Below are 24,073 nucleotides of genomic sequence, written 5' to 3' on the forward strand. Positions count from 1 at the left end.
TTATACAAGAAATATAAGATAGTAATCTTGTAAAATCCGGCTTAACACAGAAATTCTTACAAATTCTTATTTAAGATTTGATAAGATTTGAACAGTTTTGTCAGATCTTGTGAGATCTATCATAGCTATAATTCTTGTAAGAATTTGAAAGATCTTAACAATAAAGGAATATTTCAGAAAATGTAAGATCATGCCTCACTTAAATCTTGTCAGTATCACACCTCTCAAGAACTAAGATGATCTTGTTAAATTGAAATGATCTTACAAAATCTAGGGACTTCTAACACCTAGGAAACGTTCTTAAAAAACTATAAACCCTAAACCCAACCCTAAAACAATAGCAAACTAGGGGAATCCTAAGTCCTAACATAACTAGGGGACATAGCTAACTAGGGACTCCTAAGCTAATTCAAAGCAACGTGTGACGTCATTTCCTGCACACCCACCCACTATTTCCTGGTGCCAATAACTTCAGGAGATCCATAGATCGTGTCTACTATCTACATGTATGGGAGATCCTAGCTGTTAATATAGTTATTGGTGATATCTCTGGGACTATGAAAGGTACATATGTACAGATAATTGATAAAAATTTTATTTTGCAAAATGGATCATTAAAATTTTGTACTTTTTCACTCAGTCATTTCCCTCCCGCCTTTCCCTCACCTCATCTGACATTCTTTGAGACTCTGCATTGTTAACAAAACTAAAAGTATAAAATGAGTTACATATTAAAAATTAAATCACACACAATTAAATACCTCATTGCCGCAACACCAGGACTACATGCATCTGATAGTATATCAACTGGTTTCTACAAAAAAGGTACAATTAGAATGCTCATTATTAATTCAAGAACAAACCAATTGAGCCAATTTATCAATTGACCAAAATGTCTTTTTCTAAAAGACAGAGATAAAATACATACAGGAGGAAGAGATCTACATCCCATTATAATAAAAATAGGACTTAAATCTCACCATTAAAAAAAATTTCATAGGTGTGCTCGTAGATCTAAATACAGAATTCCAATCAGGGAAATCTTTTTCCTTATCATTGAAAGGATTCATGATAAGTCCTAAATTTCTCCCTAAATTTCCCGATCTAGCTAGATCTAGATCTTGATCTATGATTCCACGTGATAGCACGAGTTTTGGAATATTCGAAAGTATGTCTAGATATACGGAGCTAGGAGCAGACTCAGGAGTCTTCAGAAGATTTGAAAGTTAGGAAGAGTTCTTCTGAATCTTCTTCATCAGTGGATCAAGATGAAAGAAAGTTACTTGCTGGCTCTTACTATCTATTTAGAATTTTGTTCATTACATCATTTTCACCTATTTACTGTAAGTATAGTCATCTGGTCATTCTGGTGGCTCCAAAGACACCCCAAATTTTTATTACATTTTTTGATACTTACTGATGTCATTATGCTATGTAGAAAGTTTGGGCTGATTTTTGCGAAGTTTTTCAGTTACATGTATAATGTACTGTACATGCTTGATTGTAGAAAAGTAAAAGTACATGATGTACCTACCACTGAGGAATGGGCCAACCTCAGTTCTATCTATATTTTTTGATGTATGTATGTGTAAATGTATTTAATGGTGCCAATTTTGAAATGCCTTATGTATGTGCAATGTACATTTACGTACGACTAACACTGGTGTTTCATTTTTAATTTCATTTCTTTATGTGTATTTCAGTCTCAACCTGTTCCTAATGCTCTCAGTTATTAATTTCATCAAACTCCTGAGATTATGCGCAATATTGAAACAATGGATTAATCACATTGTGGAGCTTTTCCTTCCTTCTCTGCCATTTTGTGCCATTAATGGAACTGTTCAGATATTATTCCAAGTAAGAAAGAATACAATTTGAGATGTACATGTACCCTGTGCCTTACATGTTACATGTACCATAAATTCTTTCAATACTTGTATTTTTGTGGTGAATTTTCATCATTAAATTGATTGTACCACTCTAATGATCTACAATGTATGATAGCATATTTTTCTTATTTTTTACTTCTCTCTTTCTCTTTCTCTTCATTTAGTCTTGTATTGGTATGAATCTACAGGAGCTAGTTCAGCCAGTGTTGATCTGTTTTAATGTTCAGGATGCTCGTGTTCGTTATTATGCTTGTGAGTCTCTTTACAATATTTCTGAAGTTGCCATAGGAGCTGTTCTTGTGTTCTTTAATGCGATGTTTAATGGACTTTGTAAGCTAGGTGTGGTTAGGGTGTGGTTTAAGGGATGTGGTTTTAAAGTAATCATTATTGTATCATTTTGAAAATAACCTGTACTGTAGTCCATGTTTTACTCAAAAAGTGATTTCAAATCAAACAAAATTATTTTTACTCTTTTGATACATATTGATGTCCTTATACTGTGTAGAAAGTTTAAACTAATTCCGACTTAATCTTTTTAAATTATGGCCATAAAACTTAATTTAATTTATTTATTCCTTTCCAGTTATCTTGTGCATCTGATTCCAATGTGAGATATGGAGCCGAACTACTGGACAGATTAATGAAAGTATGTTAATAGTACATGCATGTACAATTACAATACATGCACACATGTACATGTACATGTAAATGTGCTTTCATTATACTGAATGTCTTTGGATATTGTTTCTGAGAATTCTCATTTTGACATCAATGGGTTCATTATTCTGTTTACGTGGGAGAATCTACACACTGTAATATAGTACAGGCGCTTGTACCTGGTGTTTCAATAACTTCAAAAATTTGTAAAAAATTCAATTTTGATCAGAATCAGCTTAAACTTACAGGAAAATGTTAAAATGGACAATTTCTTTCCTTCTTAATTTTACAAAATTTGACTTATGACCCCGTACTATGGTATATGGACTTTTGTCCGATTATTGACCCACTTTAAAATTTCAAATAAGCTACTTGCCCGTAGGAAACCTGTATGTATGTACATTTACAATGTACATTGCTTGCTGGTGCTTGTTAATCAGTGACATATCTCCTTGTATAAACTGGTTTAGTTAACTGGTCGAGTCAGCACTACTCCTTGTACTACATGTACATGTAGTGTAAATTATAGTGACTGCAGTATAATTGATCTTATGCCAAATAGTGTGAATGAAAAAAAAATATTACAGATAATAAATAGTATTGATCCATTTACTATTGAATAACATACCTCTCTCACCTCTCTGTAGGTCATGTTCCTGTACTTCTAGTGTGTTGTTTCATTTGGTTGGATACTCTACATTCACATTAAAAGTTAGTTTAATTTCATCTTATAATGACCACAAGAAAATAGATTTTTGTAATTTAAAAACTGCTACGTTACTTAAATAAACCATGTACTCAATTCCTGAAAGTACAGTATGGCATTCCTGGACGAAACAATGAGACCAGCTCACCTTTTAAAAGTTTTTATTGAGCTGCAACATGTATGCATGTACATGTACAGAATATGTGGTTTCTCATACATTTACATGTACATGTACATGTCATTTAGAAGGTATTTTTAATTCTCCGCTCTCTCTTTTTTATTATGCACAGATCAGTTTCCACTCATACTGTACGTGTGTGTGCAAGTGATGATTTGGTTAATCCTCTTTATGTTGTATTGACATGTTATGTGCAGTTGCTGTCACCGATAAAAGACACAATCTATTGCACAATGACTTCACACCTGATTGTGACTCCACCCTCTTGTTAATAATTGATGACTATCCACGTATTACCGGAACTATTCTTGTACATGTACATGTAGTTTTCAGGTTTGAATTTAATAAGTAGAAGAATGTAAAAGATTTAAAGGGGCTCAGCCCACAAGCAACACTATTGTTGTGCTGTATGACCTTCCTTGCAACTAGAGAAGTTTTTGAATAGCAGTTAAAAGTCTTATCTTGCTGACCGTTTACTGCGCAAATGAACATAGTAGCAGCCATTTTATTTTATTGTGACCACACCTGCTTTCAATGAAGATTAGGCTATTTAGCTTTAATAATAGTTGACAATCTGCCCAGACAGACAGACAAACTCATTCTCATCTTAGTGGGCTTCGCCCAATTATAAATTTATTATTATTATTATCTAAATAATTAACTATTGATTTATAGCGAATTACATCTAAGTTTGTTTACATGTACATGTAGGTCAGGGTATGGTGAGTGGGTGGATCTTCAGTTTTCTATAATATTTACATCTTCAATAATTGATGTACATGTACATCTACATGTTTTTATTTATAAACGTTATTGTAAATATGTAATGTACATGTATTCAGTGGTCAGTAATATATGATAGACCACTCTATGAATATTAAATGCAAATTCTTCAAGACTATCCAGTTGTAATAATTGCCAGTTTTTCATTTGGTGACTTTTGTGTACACAGTCATTGCTATTAGCATGTACTTTTAATGATATATGGGTTTAATATTGGAAGGGAGATCAAAAATTTTATGTTGTTTTTATGCCCTTTTGCAGGCAAAAAAATTAGGGTTAAGTTACTCTTTAAATAGTTATTTGCAAATTAGCTTTCAAACTGTACCATGTGCCAATAAAGATACAGAATTTCAGTTCCTATTTTGTTATTTATTCTCATTCATCAATGTACACGTAAATTCACCTTTGACTGCTGGTTGTTATAATAAAGGAATGTATTATCATAACTGCCTTTAGTCACGAGACTATAGAACATTCCAAGAGGTCATCAGGGCTATCTTTCCTCAATCTACTCTTCTTCTCGTTCATTCCAAATTCTTCATTTCTTCATTTCCTTGCTTTATCTTCTTTTTCTGTATTCTATCTTAATCTTTCTTCATTTTCGTTTTTGCTCTACATACACAATTTTATTGTTTTCTTGAAATGGCAACTAAACCATCTTCTGGTCTCCGACTCAAACTGGAGGAGCGGCTCACCTGTCCTGTGTGTCTTGGCCACTATACCAACCCTAAGACTTTACCTTGTCTACATTCATTCTGTCAGCACTGTCTGGAGGGATTACCTCTGGATAAGAAGAATGAAACCTATTACCTCTCTTGTCCCACTTGTCGTCATCATACAGAGTTACCAAAAAAAGGAGCAGGAGCCTTTCCTGTAGCATTCCTCCTCAACGACCTCAAAGAAATGTACAGTCTAACAAAGAAGACAGCAGATTTGTCAAATCTTCAAGAGGCCACATGTAGTGAGCATAGAAAACCATTAGAGTTATTCTGTGAAACATGTGATGCAGTGATCTGTGTTACCTGTCAAGTTCGTAATCACAGATATCATGAATATGACTTAATCACTGACAGTTATACTAAACACTGTCAAAAGTTAAGAGAATGTCTATCACCAGTTGAGGGAAAGAAAAGAGCACTCAAGAAGGTTCTGTCTGCTCTAGCAGAGAGAGAGGGTGAGATCAGAGAGAGAGGAGAAGGAGTCTTAGAAGAAATACATGAAATGGTAGAGGAAATGATTGCTGTTCTTCGTCAGTCAGAGAGGAAACTGGCTGAGCAGGCAAAGAGGGTCACTGATGATAAACTAAAGGTGCTGTCAGAGCAAATAGAATCAGCAGAAATGAGTTTCAGTGTTCTGGAGGATGTTGAGGATTATGTGGAACAGAGTCTGAAGACAGGCAATCCTCAACAAGTCCTGCGGTCTAAGAAACAGATGATGGAGCGTATCAGTGAAGTTACTGCAGTGATCAATGTGGAGGAGTTATATCCAAAGGAAAAAGGTGACTTTGTATTTTGTAAAGATATGAAATCACTGCATCACATTGGAGATATTGTGACCTACTCATCTACTGCACTACATCAGTGTAGCGTGAAGAAGATTGATGTTATTACACCTGCTGGCAAAACAGTTTCATTTTCACTATCAATGGAGGCACCAGATTCATGCCTTTTGTGTGTTCCCCTTTCTGCTCTGAGGTGTAGTGTAATACCAGTTGGTAAAGGTAATCAGCCCATTCACACTATAGTCACTACCACAAGCACTGACCCTGGAGTGTATAGGATACAGTGTTACCCTTCAACTAGTGGTGCTCATACAGTAAAAGTACAAGTATATGATGCACACCTTGAGGATACCTCACTAGTCATCCCTTTAAATCCTTACCTTGGTAGCATCACTCCAGTACGTACTATAACTGAGTTTAAGTGGCCCTTTGGAGTTGCTGTAAGTGATGATCATGTTATAATAACTGAGCGTAATGGTAACTGTGTAACAATACTAGATAGAGAAGGAAAGAAAGTGAAATCATTAGGAGGGAAAGGAGGAAGTGGTAATGTCACCTTTTCTTATCCTCGTGGTGTAGCCATTACTCCAGGCAAGTTCATTCTTGTATCTGATAATCACAGGATTCAGAAGATAAGCATGGATGGATACCATATAGCATCAGTTGGTAAGGAGGGTAGTGGACTACTACAATTCAGTACTCCTTGCGGCATAGCCATTTCCCCTATAACAGGACAGGTTTTTGTTGCTGATAGTGGTAATCATCGTATACAAGTCTTGAATCCTGATCTAACCTTCTCTCATTCATTTGGCAGTCAAGGATCAGCTAATGGACAGTTTCAGTTACCATCTGACATTGCTATTGACAGTCAAGGATTAGTGTATGTTGCTTACTATTGTAATGATCGTATTCAGAAGTTCTCTCCAGATGGAAAATTTGTGGGTCAGTTAGGTACTGAAGGATCTAGTCCTGGACAGCTTATTGGTCCAGTAGGTATAGCAATAGACACTGCAGCTACTGGTCTAGTGTATGTTAGTGAATGGGGCAATAATTGTATATCAGTCTTCACTAGTGATGGTGTGTTTGTTAAGAAGTTTGGAACTTATGGCTGTAATATTGATCAGTTCAGTACTCCTTATGGATTAAATTTTGATAAAGATGGATTCTTGTATGTTTGTGATTCTAATAATAACCGACTTGTTGTTTATTAAAATAATTATGGTATTTTTCATATTCTAATATTATTTTATAATTATAATTACCAATATTAAGTGGACCAGATTGCCCAGTCATTGCAAAAAATTTTTTTAAAATATTTTTTTGACTTACATTAGAGCAATTCCAGTGTCATGGGATATGATGACTATGTATTTAATTATGTCTCCTCTCCCTCCAGTGATAGAGGGGGGTGTCTAGTAGTAAGAGAGTGATGGCCTTCAGTGAGATGTCTCTTTGAGTCTCAGACTCTCTGGTACTCATTGGTACTTCATTCCCTTTGTTTTGCTTGAGACTAAAGCCTATATGGAATTTTAATTTGTACATGTATTTGTGTCTTACATGTACAATACACATCTACATTCATCTGGTAATATGGTGCATGTAAATCAGATGCAGTGGTTGTTATGGTAAAGCCAGGATTCATTATGTACTATCATAACTTCCTTTAGTCACAAGATTATTAAATATACTGTATAATCATAAATTTTTTAGGCTCAAAATTTTTTGTGAATAATGAAATTTATGGGGAAATTTTAAATTTTGCGACAAATTTTTTTATGATCTTTATTTTAATAATAATTGAACTTGCCCATTTAAAGTAAAACATGGCAAACACAACATTTGAGATGGACTCTTGTGTCAGGGGGCACCACATCTACAAAATATTGTGGACACCATCAGTGATTGCAGAGATCATTATTGACCTTGACTTCAGATATCATCATCAGCTTGACCGAGAACACGACTTGTTTAGACACAAGGGTATGCACACACATACATGTGTATTAGTAAGGCATGGTTGACCACATCCTTCTATTAATATTTATTTTCTGGATGTAATTTTTTATAATGCAAACAGTGGTGATGAAAATGTGAAAAATTAATTCCTCACCAAATTTTTTTGCTATAAGGTATTCAGGTATCGCCCACTTTTTGTATCTAGCTGATCTTCTTTAGTCTTTCTCTCTTCCTTGAATGCTCCTTCCACCTTCTTCACATTGTATTGTTGTTGCATCTGGTTATTAGGACTTGGAATTTTTCGTTCATTCCAACTTCTTCACTTTCTTATGATTTGTTCATGCTCTATTTTCATTTACCATCTTCTACTTTTATCTCTCTTCATTTTTTGTTCTTGCTTTGTGTACAATATTTTATTCTTTTCTTGAAATAGAAACCAAGCCATCTTCTAGACCAGACTCAAACTGAGGAACAGTTCAGCTAATTTTAGAAAGCTATTATTACTTTAAATTTTTATAAATTCATAAAAAATTTATAAATTTAATCAAAATTAATACTGAAAAATTGCAAGGCAGAGTTTGATTTTGGTGATTGGCAGGTTAATAGTGAAATTGCCTAGATAATTTGCCATTTTTGCTTTATTCTAATGTTACATCACTGATTACCAATAGTTTAGAAGATTATGACTTAGGATATAAATGTGTATTTAATTAATAACAATGGATTCATTGTACAAAAGTGCTAATTATTAATTAAGCAATTGATTAATGTATGACATTACATGTCTGCTTTGTTTTGCTGCTGTTCCACATACATTATGCATGTAGAAAATTTAAACATACAAAGAATTTCCTTGTTATTTAAAAAATAATATTAACTGGTTAAAATTTCAAAAGCTCGCCATCTTATCAGATTTTTATAATTTTTTAGCAAAAAATTGTCGTTTAAAGTAGTTTCTCCACTATATGAAGTTATAGTTTATGTTACTTGTACATTTGTACGTACATGTGTACACTACATGAAAGAGATAAAATTGTACTTTAATACCAATTTCCACTTTTTCACTCTCTTTCTCTCCAGGTGCCATTAAATGGTAAATAGTTACTCCATACCTTACAACCTACACCATGAGAACCTTCAGAATTATCACTGACACACTATATAGATGCTATACACTACTCTAGCCACTTTCAATGCATTGGGATTATGTTCAAGCATCTAAAAGAGAGAAGAAGTATCTCACGGCTACACATCATGGTTCATGTAGCTTGACTGATAGTATTGATCATATCTTCATATACTGTTGATCTGAGGGTGGTGTGAAAACAGCTCAATATTTTACATGTAACAGGATCAAGACTATTGTGTACTAACTAATGATTACAGTATTCTCTATGTTATTAAACTGCCTCATTATTATTAATTGTTATCTCTGCAGGGGTTGACATTAATTTGCATGCTGTTAGTGTAGCATTTTGTGTGTTTCATTTTTTATAAATTAAAATACCTTATTTTAATGGAGAAATTTTTTATTAAATTTATCATCAACTCATCATGTGTTTTGTTAGTCTCACAGATCTGGTCTCTAGGCCTGCAAGACTAGTTCTTTTATGCAGTTACTCAATGAAGCTATTAATATAGCTACATGTACATGTAATTGTTCCTGCGTGATTATATTGGTCTGAAAGCTGTCTATTGTTTACTTAATACACTTGTTTTTGTTTATATGGCATTTGGCATATGATGTACCAAAGTTACTAGTGGTGTTTTTAGCAAATAGAGTATGCAAGTAACACAACCAGCATGTGTCTTTGATATGATTGTGAGTTTACATAACATTGATGTGAGTTTACATAACATTGATGTGAGTTTTATTGTATGTGATTACATAGACTTTTTATAATAATAATAATAGTATTGTATCGAAGATGTTTGTTTGAATTGTTTGATGTCATTACCCAGTGTGCTTGCATATGTTGGAATCGGTTTTGTGCTTTCATCAGTTGATGATGTATGTTTCAAAAAGAAATTTACACAAGACTTGGATGTTCTAAAATTTTAGAGTTTACTTATGATGTATACACACTGTACATCTAAAAGACTTTTTGTAATAATAGTCTGTTGCTTCAGCGTTGAACTAACTTTCATTTGAATGTTTGATGTCATGACATTTAGTGAGAATATGCATGTAGTATTGTATTTAATCAGTTTGTGCATTCAGCTGAGGCTGTAAGTAATACACATGCTGATTGACATCTTCAAAATAGACATTATGCACAAGACTTGATGCTTTTAACATATTTGAGAGTTCAGATTTGTTTGTTTGTAAATATGCAACTCCTGTGAAAACCTCATGATGCCCTCCTTAAATAATTTTATACAATTCAAAGCATTTTGTACATCAAAAGCATGATACAAGTACACAAGTAAGTAGTCCTTTCTTGTTACCTAAATCTGTATGCATGCCACTGATAATAACATGTAATTGCTGGCCATGGTCACATTATTGTATACACCATTAGAATGTATCTTTAATATCAAATATATGTTATCAGTTATTGAACAGAACTTCAAAATACCATGTCATCATTCAATGCAATGAATATAAATATTTTCACCATGATTATACACCCCTTTTACACTATGCCCTTGAAGCAGTTTGAAACCAGTTTAGAAAAAAACCAGCTTACCTGTGGACAATTTCAATGTGGTTTGAAACCAACTTATCTAAACAACCTCAGGTTGGTGGTTTATAAGGTTTAGATCAAAGTACTGAAGCAGCTTTATTATGCATGCATTATAAAGTGATTTAGCCACAGTGGACACAATTGAGCTGGTTTCTGATTCACTAAATTCACAAACTTTTGGGCCACAAAAGATTCTAGCTACATGGTATGTGTTATCATGCTTCTGGTTTTTTTATTGTTGATTATACTTATGTCAAGTGCCTAATTTATGCCATGGATAAAACACTACTTTGCTAGCTATAGTTTAGTACTATCATAATGGTTGCTATAGCATAGAGCTTGCTTCTTGAATGTTTCAGATTCATGTAAGGTCAAACCTGGTTTTCTACTTGTATTTTTCCTTAAAACTAAAAACTTACAATTTGAAATGTGAAAAAGGATTAAAACTAAGAGTAACAAATTAAAGTGGCTAAGTACCTAAATCAATTCACTACCTACTAACTAAACTAATAACAACTCTATAAATATGCATTTATTATTTTACATAAATCTCATAATGGCTTAAAGGACTGTCTTCATCACTTGTAGCATAATCAGCACACACCCTCAACTCAATAAAATCAGTAGTAGTATTGCTCTTGTAGTCTCTGTGAAACCATGGGATGCCAGTAGCATCACAGCAAGATGTTTCAAGATTATCACAGCCTTGACCATCCCGAAGAGGATCAGATGTGTATAGAATATGAGATGGTGTGGATGCAGTGTTGCCTGACTCGCAAAAGTAATTTTCACCAATAAAAGACTTTACAACTACTTTACTGCCATTATTACATGGGCAATCATTTAGATTAGCATTAGTTTCAGTATAACCAGCCATAAGTGTCCAGACATGTTGACGGGGCACTCCACGTGTAATGCTTACTCCTTCAACATAATAAGAATTAAGGTCATTACGAAACCATTCTGATGGAGTATGAACAGCGTCTATGCGATCAAACTGATATCCTGTTACTCTACCACATATCTGAGAATAGCTGATACCATTAGATGGAAACTGGACTGAACCACAGCTACCACTGCTTGTTGATGGTCTACCACAAACTCTAATTCCTCCTGACTGGTACAGTCTAAGTCCAGAAGGACAGTTCTGTGTGGCATCAGACATATCCAGATATGCTACTCTTGTCCATCCTCCTTCTGAGTTGCATAATTCTTCCATGTGGCAATAAGCAAAATAAGTAGATGGAGACCCTACTGCTTTTGCAAGCAAGTATACACCAGATGGACTGCTTGGTTGTCTCTTTCGAATCTCTTTACAAGAAGTAGGTAAAGAAGAAGAATCATTGTGTATGACCAGCAATTCTTGTACCAATAGTAATATATTATCAATCACTGCTGCAGTAAAAGTACTGGTGTCTTGCATATTAGAAAGAGTGTTGGCAATTGTTACATGATTGCGTGCAGACTCTTTTGTCAGTTTAAAAATTTTTTTGTTAACCTCAGTGAAGTTGGTTTGGAAAAGCTGGAAGGTGCTCTGTGATACCTTGTTGGCCAAATCAGTCGAGCTGGATAAATTATTGCTGCTACACGTTCCTGCTGACATAATGATAACTATAACTACCACAAGGAGTAGCAACATTAAGCACAGTAACACTATGGTGATAATGAATAGTACGCTCCATGCTGATGTGTTCCACTTTTTCATTGCCATTCTATTTGAATTAGTAGGAAACTGTTGAGGTTCAGAATACACATGCTCATCTTGATGCTTATTTGGTGATTTGTTCGTAGTATGTACGTTCTGATGAACTTCCATTATAGAACAACTTATAATAAGATGCAGTTTGGGCCTTTATATACAAAATCACTGCCTAAAAATAACTTAAAAGCCTAAAGGTCACTCAATAGATTGTAGATCATAGTTGTTTTGTTTACTCATGTTCACAGCTGTGCTACTGGTTGAACGTTACAAGTATTATGTGAGAAAGAATGAAGTTAGTAATTGTTCAAATAGCTGAAGATCATTACATGAAACAAAGAAGAGCAAAAATTATTTTTTGCAAATACAGAATTTTGCGGGTTATTCCAATGCTCATGCATAGAATTATTGCGCAATCAACTCACCTGGCCAGACAAGATGGCAATTGAGTGATTCCATCGATTGTTCTTCAAGTTTCAAAAGTAAACAATGATATCACAAATGGATGCCCCACAATAGCATGAGCTCCATGGATGCTATTAAAGGTGAGCCTTGTATGGAGGGTGTGGAGCAGGCTGAGACATCCCACCCTCCCATTTCACTGTTGCAATAAATTAAATACAGTGACGTTGATCTGATTTTTGAACAACTTTAAAATTCCAAAGAAGCTACATATGTACATGCCTGTAGGAAACCTGCATGCATAGTAAATGTACATTGCTTGCTGGTGCTTGTTAATCAGTGACACATCTCCTTGTATAAACTGGTTTAGTAAACAGGTTGAGTCAGCACTACTCCTTGTACTACCATATAGATAGAAATTTCTGCTAATTTTGTGGATATTTGATCCACATAAAATACTAGCTATACTGTATGTAGTGACACTAGTGACTATAATTGATCTTATACCAAACAGCATAATTACATGTAGATTAATAACTAATGCAAATGATAGTATTGATACATTTACATGTACAATGGAATACACATAACTCTCTCTCTCCCCTTGCTTGTTTTAATAAACAGGTTGAGTCAATACTACCCCTTGTACTTCATGTGTGTAGTGTACACTAGTGTATTGATCTTATACTAAAATATATAGCATGAATAGATTATCGATCCATTATCAACATAATGTATGTACCTCTCCCTCTCCTAGTCATGTCCCTCCACTTCAACTCAGTTGTTTCATTTTGGTCAAATACTCTACATTCACATTAAAAGTTAGTTTAATTTTAATTTATAATGACCATAAAAAATAGAATTTTGTAATAAAAACTGCTCCATTACTTGAATAAACCAGTACATCTACAAGTACTGTATTGTTGAAACTACAGTAAATGGCATTTCGGGACCAAAAAACGAGGTCAGTTCACCTTTTAAACCTTTTGAGCTTCAACATGTGATTATGTGCATGTATATTATAATACAATATTGGGATTTGTTATACATGTACATGTACAATTTTTCATGTCATTTACATGTAGATGGTATTTTTCAATCTCTCTCTCTCCTCTATTATTATACAGATCAGTTTCCACTCATTATTCATGATATGATTGAAAAGATATACGATCAACTACGAAAAGATACTATCTATTGTCCAGTGACTTCACATGCACCTCCCTCTTTCACAGCAGTCACACCTGATTGTGACTCCGCCTTCTCATTAATAATTGACACCTATCCTACCATATCACCAAAATTATGAAGACAATTTTTAGGTGAATTTTTTAAATTATATCTTAATTGATTATTATTAATCTATTTATGGCAAATTAAATTTGTGTACATGTACATGTGCGTCAGGGTGTGGCAAGTGGGTGGATCTCCTTAATGTTATTATGTTCTTCTAGTACAACAATATAGTAACTGAGTATACGATCATTATTTATTAATGTTAATGCAGTAATAAAGATATACTGTGAATTCCTCAAGACTATCCAGCTACACATGTACTAGTCTCACGTAGCCAGACTCCTCCCCTTTTTGACTTAGGGGTGCCACCCTAAGGTCAAAAAGGGGAGGAATCTGGTTATGCAAGACTACACATGTACTATATAATACCTTACATCACTTTCTTTTGACATTTTTGCTGTAAAGTTGTAATTAGCAGTTTTAATTTCGCAATTTTTGTATACTAGCAATGAGTGACTTCAGGGGTCAAAAGTCAAACTATTGTTCATTGTTGCGTGTCAAACATGTTGATATAAGAAAAATGAGGTCAGAATGAATGTTGGTTATCTTGTTTATTTCACTGGTAAAGGTCCCCCATAGCAATGGAAGGGTCAGAGTGGTCAGCTCATTTTAGTGCTATTTAACAATAGCACTAAAATACTGAAATGCATTGCAAATTACAATAAAGCTTTACATTTGTTACTTATATTCACTTTAATCATTTTAAACATGATAAAACAAGTTTCTACAAAAATCTAGATTGGTACCTCAGCCATTTTGTGCAAGCAATCAATGGAATTGTACATGCATTCCAAGTAAGAAAGGATACAGTTGAGATGCTCAAGTTTACATTTGACATGTACATCAATGCATATCATTGCAAACTTTTTATGACATACAAACTGCTGTGTACATTACTATTATCAATATTGCCCTCCAAAAGGTTATATTAGAAAGTTGTATCTATTAGCTTGGGATTGCTCTTGGCATATTTCAGTATTCCTGTTGTACAGAATCTTCAGTAGACAACAGATGAAAACTAGCTTTGAACCATTGAGGATCATCAACAAATACGGAACTTCTGGCAGGTAAACTCCTATGATTATGTCTTTTTTTCATTAATATGACATCCTAGTGTTACTAAGGAACAAACTAAAGTCATCAATGAAGGGAACTATGATTTTAAATTAGAATGAATGGTGAGGGGTTACTGGGAGAAAATTGAGTTGAACTGTAAGCCTGGTAATGCATCAAGAAGACAATACATCATATCTCCTTATCATTATTGTCTTGCCTGTTTGGTTTGATGTGGTTCACTGCATTCATTTACAAAATAGTTTAAAGAAATGTACTGTAGAGTTACATGTATGATTACGGATACTATTATGGTAATTTCTAATTTTGCTATTAGAATACTGGTAAATCAAATTATTAATATTACTGAAAGCTTGAGTCTACTCTGAATTGAAACATGTACATAGATCTACTACTCACACTCAGTGATTGCAGCTTTTTGCGACTGACAATAGTTGCTTTCAATTTGAAAATTGTGTATTTCGTGTTAAATTAAACAAAAGCAACAAAAATGAAAAATCAGGGTGAGATGAGAGAGTTGGTGAAAGAAATTAAGAGAGAGGGAGAGTTATAAAGTAAAGACTTTAATGCCTTAATTATCTCTTAATGTTCGGATTCAGATACAATAGCTTACTTGAACCACATAAAGTAAATCACTGTTATCAGAGGCACATGATGTTACGTGTGTGCATATACACTGTCTTTCTTGCTAAATTAGAATTCAAACTAGTGAACTTGTTACAAATAGAATTTACTTCATCTTGATATGTGTTAGGAGCTATAAAAGAAAATGTACTTAATATTATATTATTATTGCTAAATCTAGAAATTAATATTGGGAGACTAATCTAACTACAACTGGACTAAATATCTGAGACAAAAGCCGAAAATTGAAAGTTTTAGGAGACCTATATCAAGAGTTTCCTGAGGCTCACTCAGCCTCACAATCTAACAGTAATTATCATTATAAAATAAATTATTTCAATCAAATTTTTCTAGTTAAAGCTGGAACATAAAACATTTGCAAATTTGTACAAAACACAACATACATAGACAGTACTTTAAGATTAACACTTTTTTGTTTAACTACTGTAAGGCGCCTTTTTTGAGGGCTGTAAATTTCACAAATTTCACGATTTTTTGAAGATTCGTGAAACCAAATTATTATGGTAAAAATGGCAGGCAGCATAAATTCACAAAAATTAAATCTGCAAATAGATTTTAAAGCAAATTCACGAAATTTACAGCCCTCAAAAAAAGGCATCCTATGGTATTAAGACAAATGCAGCCCACTAAGTTCCAAATTGTTTTAAGTATAATGACATCTTTCTCAATCCACCCCCTCCATACTTCTACTCCTTACCTTTATAATCTAACAGCATTCAGTTAATAATGTCTCTTGCTTTGAAACAATAAATTACAGAGAGTTTCCAGACTTTACTTGTTCAGTATTGAATGCTTCATTACTATGACTCTAATAAAAAAATATGTCATAATGATGACAAAACATCTATTGTTAATTATTTATGAAACATCATATAAATACATTCCACACTTCCACAGGCCATTTTAGGATAAATTAGGACTGTCTTGCATTTAAAACAACTTTATCAATACCAGCAGACAGTGTGACTTTACAACGACTCATTTGATTATTCGTTATTATACATCCACCTAGTTAGTTATACTCTATCCATCTGAAAGGACAAAACCTCCCAAAGAAGATCATGTTGTGAGTGAATGTGTTTTCAAAATGGTGCTCCAGTGAACAGTTTATTCTTTTTACAACAAGAAACTTGACATTTAATAACAATTTTTGTATATAAAACGATGCAGAATAACAAGATGAATTGAAAGAAAGTGAGCAAACTGGAATAACAAGAACGGGCTTCCAATAAATGTGGGAAAACCTCATCAAAAGCACACAGGCCTTTAGTTATGCTACATAGCTTTCCGTAATAACTTCATATCTGGACCTCTGGTGCTAGTAGAAGAGCAGTATGGTTTTCTCTTTCACATGATATCAAATCAATGTTTCTATTCAGCAGCAAAAGCAAGTTCTCACCTGTTTCATCATCAGCAAAAGTCCTCCATTACTGCAGACAGTGATAACTCAGATTGTTTCACTTGTGTGATGTCACTCTCATTGAATTTATATGGGAGTGTTGGAATGTTTCCTATCCCAGCATGTATATATAATCTATGCTGGAACAAAGACCAACCACTTGGCTATAGTGAAGAGTGGAACAGATGAAGATTCAATAAAATTATAAAAGTTAGTGATGAATGAGTGATGTTTACAAAAAATTCACATTGTTTTCATATTTAGACTCTTCATCCTAAATGAACTTTCTGGCATGATTAGTGCATTTTCTCTATTTATAGCTGTTCTATATTAGAAGTCTGAAATTAGCTCTAGAATGAATCTCACCCTTAGTCTTGCTATCCTTCTCAATCACTATGATTCTTGTAGCAGTTTTCTTGCCAAATCTCTTGTTCATTTAGGCACTCTATAATAAAAAAAATGTGCTGAGCCAAGTGGCCAATGCCAAAAGGATGATGACAGTGAACAACCTCCTCCATACAATATATTAGTGCTATATGGAGCACTTGGGAGATCAATGGCAAGACTTTTGATGCAATTACTACAATGAAGTAACAGACAGTATTCAGAGTTCCCTTAAGCTTTTTCATGCACAGTTGTGAATTTGGTTTAGTCAACTGGCTATACTTATCAACTGCTTTACTCTCTTACAGTACAATCATTATTAAGTGAACTAGTTTCAACTTTCAACAATTGTAAGCAATACAAGAATAAAGAATAATAATGACACGTGCAAATACCATGGTTGTCTATTAATAAGTTCATTTCCAGAGGTTAATAATTACTCTGTGGTGTTTTAAAAGTTTTAATGCCAAGATCTTTTCACGCCATTTTCTCTATCTAGCACTGTAGGCAGGATTGGCCCAGTACGTGCTGAAAAAAAAACGCAAAAAGCCTTCAATAAAGCATATTAATTTAGTCTACAAAAAGTGAGTCCACAAAGAGGACTGAGACAGTTATAGAGTAGTCTTTACAATTTAGTGAGATATGTACATTTGATCTAACAAAATTATTGAGAGTTATATATTGTTGCATTTACATTTTAGTGGTATAAAAAACACTTTAACCAGCACTAACCACACCAAACTGGCTGGGGGACATTGGATTTATTTCCTGCCAGTCCCAGGCAAATATGATTGTTAGACGGGCCAGATGCAAAATAAATCATGTGGAGCCAATAGAGGTAGAGGAGCCTGAATGGGAAGGGCTAGCGGAGGTTACCAAAAAGGCCAAGAAAGTGGAAGCCAATGCACAATTATTATCATTATAAATACCTTGTACCTTGCTAAACCAAAAAATTTAGCAAACTATTAGTAACTGCCTAGAAACATCATTATTGTAAGAGCACAAAGTTAACCTTAACAACACATGAAGGATTTACTTTGTGCTTGTTCATCAAAAAAGTAATAGACAAGAAGAATTTCTAACAACCAATTAAAATACAAAATGAAATTCCAACTCTTGTGCTACAGCACATCTCCTACCCTGCATTGAAAGGTGACACATACTTTTAAAAAAATACACATTACACTAAAAATACAACGTTGTTCATCAGCTGCATGTGTGCCAAAAGAATACATGTTTAAATAAATTCAAGACAAATTTTTGACACAAAGTCTAATCCAGCATCGAGAGAGCCTTTTACAGAAGCAAGATTAGTTCAGTTAAAGGGTTACACTGGGAGGGAGAAGCTGTGCCTTAAAATTCCAGCATTGGGATTCCTATAGGACAGTCCAAGCAATCAATAGAGAAAGAGCAATGACTACATATCTAATTTTAAACTATATACTACTTTACACTTACATAGTTGTATCACAATATTACACTCTTCGTAGATAAATCGGCTGGAGTTACAGAGAAGGGTCTTAAACATAAGGTGGTAATGGACCTGCATTGCATTAATATGTTCTTTGCATCAAATGAAATTTAATTCACATCCTCCACCAAAATATCTAAAAAATAAGTCACTGCATGGCGAGCTTGCACTCTAATTGTGTTTGGGTGGGTGATCGGCACAACGAAGATTAAATCACTAAGAGACTACACATAGATGCCTGCTTGATGACCACATCCATCTATTCATTAGTTTCATTCAAAACACATGGTACAAATGATTAATAAAGATTGTATAATCTCACAAGACAAGACCATTCTCCAGCCTACAGTCATTTGGGTAGAGAGTATGAAAGGACCTGACACATTGCTTTAATATAAGTAGTCAGTTCTATCAAGAGTACATAATATGTACTCTTGGTTCTATTATGTTATCAATTTAACAAGTGGAACATGTCATTTAGCATGTACAGAGTGTGCTCTTCTTGGACTTGCACGCAGAAGGAGCAGGAATGCTGGAACTGTACTCCTGGTCGTCATGGGAGATGCAACATCCTCTCTAAGCCCAAGCCGCCTGGGAAGAGTTTCTTTGAGGTAAACCAGTGAGTCAGAAATATCTGACTCTCGATGTTGTGCATGCAACAAGTACGGATTGTGCTCTTCTTGCACTTGCATGTAGAAGGAGCAGGAATGCTGGAGCTGTACTCCTGGTCATCACTGGAGTTGCAACAACCTCTCTAAGCCTAAGCTGCCTGGAAAGAGTTTTTTTGAAGTAAACCAGTGAGTAGTGACACTCCCGACCTTGCTGAGGCTTTGCTGCATGTCAGTACATTTTCTGTATGTTTGATGCAGTGACACTATTGTATAGAAATTGTAAAACTAGATGCTGTCTAATCCTAACCACAGCCAGTCTTCATTACTGAATTCCAGCCAGTATAGTCAGTGCTAAGTGAAGCACTGTCCCAAATTCCATCCTATTAAGTATGCTTTAAACTGTATGGTGCTTTGAGAAAGCGTAAATGTCTTAGGGCATTTAATGGTGCTTCACATTAATGAGCAGAGAGTTAAGGTAAATTTAATGTTAGATCTATTTCTTGTATCTATTTGGTTTCAGAAAAGGCTCTATGATACAAGTGGGCTAACATAAGGCAACAACATGAATGCTTTTTCTGTTTGTATGTTATACTATACTGTACATAATGTGTTTGGCTATATATGTCACACGGCCCAAAGAAAAGACTAATTTCTTAGCTTTTGGAGAAAAAACATACATTATTTTGATTTGAGGTATGAGGAAAGCTTAGGCAAGGGTTACACATGTTAATATTATTAAGTGTGTTGTCACCATAGGTATCAACTGCAAATACTATAAAGAAGAACTGCAACCAGTCAGTAGACGTGTTGGGGGAAAAACTACAAGGAGTACATAATGGTGTACATTTTAAATGGCAAGTTTCTTGTTTTAAACAAGGACAAGGACAGCACTGCATTGGCAAATCAAAGATTAAAGGCTACAGTTAATAAAAATTGAATAGTTACAGATGACCATGTTATATTTTTAAAAATCTATAGGCTACTATTGCAGTCCAAGCCTTTTTGATATTTCAAGTAAAGGCAATTATATTTCTGGAAGAAATGAAGCTATTGATTATCAATGTACGGCTAGAATACCTATGCCCTTATTGTTCATTTAATGGCCTTAAATAGAGGGTTGCTCTCACTGTTTGCTTAATTTTTATATTGATCCCTCGAATTGCTGCTGATGTCACTACAGATTTTTATAGGGACAATGCCTTCACAGTTTATTAATAACTCCAGCCATCTTTCTATAAGTTTTATCTCCAAATTCAGTCCACCTGGCGACTGCTTCTTCTTGGTAGATCTTTCTGTATTATCACTTGGTTTTTTAAACATTTATTCACACCGATGTATTCTCCATAGCAACCTTAACAAAGACCTATTCAATTTTAGGAGCAAGATTATTAGAAGACTATTAAATTCTAATCGTGCAGTTGATTTGATCAGTAACAATCTTTTTAAAATGCCTTTAGTAATTAAAAATGATTGAGTTGTGCACAACTGAGACTTACATATGTTACAATGTACATCTTAACAGTCAACAAAAAGGGCGTGATAACACAAATAATCATAGATCAAGGAAAATTAACAGGAGACGCACTTAATCACTATCATAAAATATTAAATGTCAATTAGTGTGTATTTATGTCCAGCAAAAAGCCAAAATTTCTGCTAGAGGGGGGTTCTATGGAACTGCCCTGGATTCGCTGGTGTACAAGCATTATCCTCTTGTTCTTTATTGTGCTCTCTTACGTAACTACTAATCAATGCTGATATATCGCCAGTCTTGGCTACTGATAATGCCGTCTTTCCTTCAATAGATTCAATATTTGGATCAGCCTGCCATTCTAATAACAACTTAACTACTTCAAAATTTCCATTAGCACTGGCAAGCATTAAAGCTGTACACCTCCTTTTGTTTTGAACATTAGGATCGACTCGTTTCTGAAGCAAAAGTTTAACTATTGCAGTGTGTCCATATTCACAAGCCAACATAAAAGCATTCCCACCACTATTTCTTTGAACATTAGCATCAACTTGTTTTTGCAGCAACAATTCAACTATTTGAGTGTGACCTTTTTGACAAGCCAACATAAAAGCAGTCCCTCCATCTTTCTTTTGTGCATTAGGATCAATTTTTTCCTTCAGCAACAGCTCCACTATTTGAAAGTGACCATAACCACAAGCCAACATAAAAGCATTCCCACCATTATTTTTTTGAGCATTAGGATCAACTTGTTCCTTCAACAAAAGTTCAACTATTGGAGTGTGACCTTTTTCACAAGCAAACATAAAAGCATTCCGACCATCTTCCCGTTGATATCCACAATCAACTCCTTTACTAATCAATAGCTCAACAACTTCATAGTAACCATAGTAACTAGCCACCATTAAAGCATTTGATCCATCTGATATCTTCAGGTGAGGGTTAGCACCAGCTTGTAGTAACACTTTAATAATTGAAATGTGATCATTTTTAGTTGCTCTCATTAGTGCAGTCCATCCATTACTGTCTTGAATGTTAACATTAGCTCCAGCAGACAGTAAACTGTGTACAATGTCCTCATGCCCTCTTTCACAAACCAACATTAGTGCTGTCTTGCCTTTTTCCAAAGTACAATCAATATTAATAGTTTCTTGTTGAAGAAGAAACTCAACTGCTTCACTACCACCAGCTTTTACTGCATCAAGGAGATCTTTAAGATTATGTAAATTGTTAGGATCATTCTTAGTTTTCTCATCAACAACTAGTTGTACATGAAATTCATTATTGAGGCCAATTGGATCTAGTGTTTCATCTTCTGCAGTTTCAAATGCTACAACTGCCTGTGATAATGATCTGGGCATTATACTACCGACAGCAACAAAACAGCTAGGTGATTCTGGTTCACTTTCTTGTGATGGTATACTGATATTATCAGGCATAAATTGACCTAATGCATTGAGATATAATGACTATTGATGACTGATACCGTACACAAACTCACCTAACTGGTGTAATACAGAGGTAGCAATATCTGATAGTGTACCATGTCCTTGGTTTACTAATATCTGGCATATATCACTAAGATACTGCTCTGGATTAAGAGAAGATTCCAACTGTCGTTGTATCACAGACACTAATTGACTTGATTTCCTATAATCAGATATTCCTGTTACTGTTTGAACATTCTCTTTAGTATCAAGTGGTATGAGTCCTTCAGCATACAGTGCATCAGTTACTTTGTAAAGGCTAGTAGTAATAGCATTAGTGAGTTTAAGAGAACAAGTCCTTAAGATATCTTTTGGATTATTACCTGCAGTGGTGTATTAGTTAATAATTGCTGTATTATGTGCATGTTTACTTGTTATAGGACCAGGATTGAGTTCAACATCTCCTGATATAAGGAGAAGCATACGTAGACAAACAATCAAATAGAAATCATTGTAAATTAGGTTAGAACTGCTGCCTCCAGGTAAGACTACTGACAAAAGATAATTTGTATCAGTAACAGTAACACCAGTAGTACATTGCAGCTGGTAGCAGTTGCCTAATAATAAAATTTGAGTCAATATACAAGTACAAAGTTGCAAATGTTGTTTACCAATTGGAGGAATCATAAAGATGTGTCTTAATAAAGAGAGACAGTGAAAGAGAAGGAAGAAAGCAATAAGAAACAGAGCTGCAGGCAGTTTAATTGACTTTTTATTGGATGTAGTACTGCCTGACTTTGCGTTTACTGCAGCTTTGAATGGGTGAGAGTGGCAGCCATTAGCTGGTCTACTGGAGGCAGCTTGACAGTTGTTCCACAGTCCAATACTTGCTCTCCATTGAGAGATGTCAATCATCTTGTAGTGTTACGGTACAGTAGTGGGAGTTCATGTGACAGTGATAGCATACGATCTATTTATTGCTGATCACATGAAAATAATTCATTGACGCATGAATAAACAGGCTAAAATAACAGAATGTGGATTGTTTGTACTACCCTATACAATAGTTGTTTTTGCAACTCTATCTACTGTAACTAATATGATTATTTCACATATCTGTATAGTGTTATTTCCTGTAAGTAAACCATTATAAGACACAGCAATATAAATTGCATGCTGATTATATACACAAATGTTTCTGATATACATGTATGCCTATTGCCTAGCAAGCTGAAGGAATGTGATTGACAATTGACGGGACCGGGTCTCCCACTTGTGTCTTAAATATGCGATAACTATCCCTTAGCCAATTTATAACTATTGTACTACCAGTCCGTGCATGTCAAAAACATCTTTCACATGATGCAATAATTGTGCCAGTAATTGTGCCTCACATAATTCCAATCGTGGACTGGTCAGACTCTTATGGGAGCCACTCTAGACAAGGATATTACAACTGATAGGTGGATGTGACCAGAATCAAAATAGATCTTAAATAAAAACTGCATATGTATCTTCAGATGCATCACTAAATTCATGTTATTATAAAGAGACAATATGCTCAGAACAAGAAAAGCAATATCTATCAATATAAATGTTAGACAAAAGGGGAATTTAGATCTCCATCTCATCCAAGTATCAACAGGATGGGAAGTTACTGACTCATCTCACCGTTCCATAAGCACTGTAGTAACATTTGATTGCAGGAGAAGCCCCGCACATTACATCAAAGACCTTGGCTACATCAGCAAAAAATTTACACTTCGTATGATTTTCTATAAGAAAAGGTTAAAATTATACTAAAATGATCTAACTAGAGTTGTACTGAAATCGACAA

At 34.4% G+C, this 24,073-nt stretch overlaps 2 protein-coding genes and 1 long non-coding RNA gene across 4 annotated transcripts; 1 reads left to right on the forward strand and 2 right to left on the reverse strand.

Moving 5' to 3' along the window:
- Positions 1–374: 374 nt before the first annotated feature.
- Positions 375–2,540, forward strand: LOC105312937 (protein VAC14 homolog). Of its 2 annotated transcripts, none has more exons than XR_002185144.1 (4): positions 375–1,343; positions 1,704–1,857; positions 2,054–2,219; positions 2,473–2,540. XR_002185144.1 is itself a non-coding variant. In XM_019997291.1 (4 exons), exons 2-4 carry the CDS (start codon positions 1,720–1,722, stop codon positions 2,487–2,489), a joined length of 321 nt encoding a protein of 106 aa, XP_019852850.1. In that variant the 5' UTR covers positions 782–825; positions 1,704–1,719; the 3' UTR covers positions 2,490–2,540. The 2 variants fall into 2 exon arrangements, 1 of the variants encoding a protein (XP_019852850.1); XM_019997291.1 differs by having other exon boundaries at positions 782–825.
- Positions 2,541–15,262: 12,722 nt separating this feature from the next.
- On the reverse strand, positions 15,263–18,218 carry LOC109582557 (uncharacterized). The gene is made up of 2 exons (XR_002185151.1): positions 16,171–18,218; positions 15,263–15,585 (listed from the first exon to the last, which is right to left on the reverse strand). It is a non-coding gene; the product is annotated as an uncharacterized LOC109582557 (long non-coding RNA).
- A 2,574-nt stretch (positions 18,219–20,792) lies between these two features.
- Positions 20,793–22,719, reverse strand: LOC109582542 (ankyrin repeat domain-containing protein 50-like). The gene is made up of 3 exons (XM_019997288.1): positions 22,668–22,719; positions 22,311–22,619; positions 20,793–22,256 (listed from the first exon to the last, which is right to left on the reverse strand). Exons 1-3 carry the CDS (start codon positions 22,717–22,719, stop codon positions 20,995–20,997), a joined length of 1,623 nt encoding a protein of 540 aa, XP_019852847.1. The 3' UTR covers positions 20,793–20,994.
- Between the last annotated feature and the right edge of the window lie 1,354 nt (positions 22,720–24,073).

This window comes from Amphimedon queenslandica, unplaced genomic scaffold (genome assembly GCF_000090795.2).
Source record: "Amphimedon queenslandica unplaced genomic scaffold, v1.1 AMPQUscaffold_13377, whole genome shotgun sequence".
Classification (NCBI taxonomy): Eukaryota; Metazoa; Porifera; class Demospongiae; order Haplosclerida; family Niphatidae; genus Amphimedon; species Amphimedon queenslandica.

Coding starts and splice junctions, on each gene's coding strand:
- LOC105312937 (XM_019997291.1), top strand. CDS start 1,720: ATGCTCTCAGTTATTAATTTCATCAAACTCCTGAGATTATGCGCAATA. Junction 1,858..2,053: donor CTGTTCAGATATTATTCCAA/GTAAGAAAGAAT, acceptor CTCTTCATTTAG/TCTTGTATTGGTATGAATCT.
- LOC109582542 (XM_019997288.1), bottom strand. CDS start 22,719: ATGCTTCTCCTTATATCAGGAGATGTTGAACTCAATCCTGGTCCTATA. Junction 22,620..22,667: donor CAATCCTGGTCCTATAACAA/GTAAACATGCAC, acceptor ACACCACTGCAG/GTAATAATCCAAAAGATATC. Junction 22,257..22,310: donor CTCTGTATTACACCAGTTAG/GTGAGTTTGTGT, acceptor TCAATGCATTAG/GTCAATTTATGCCTGATAAT.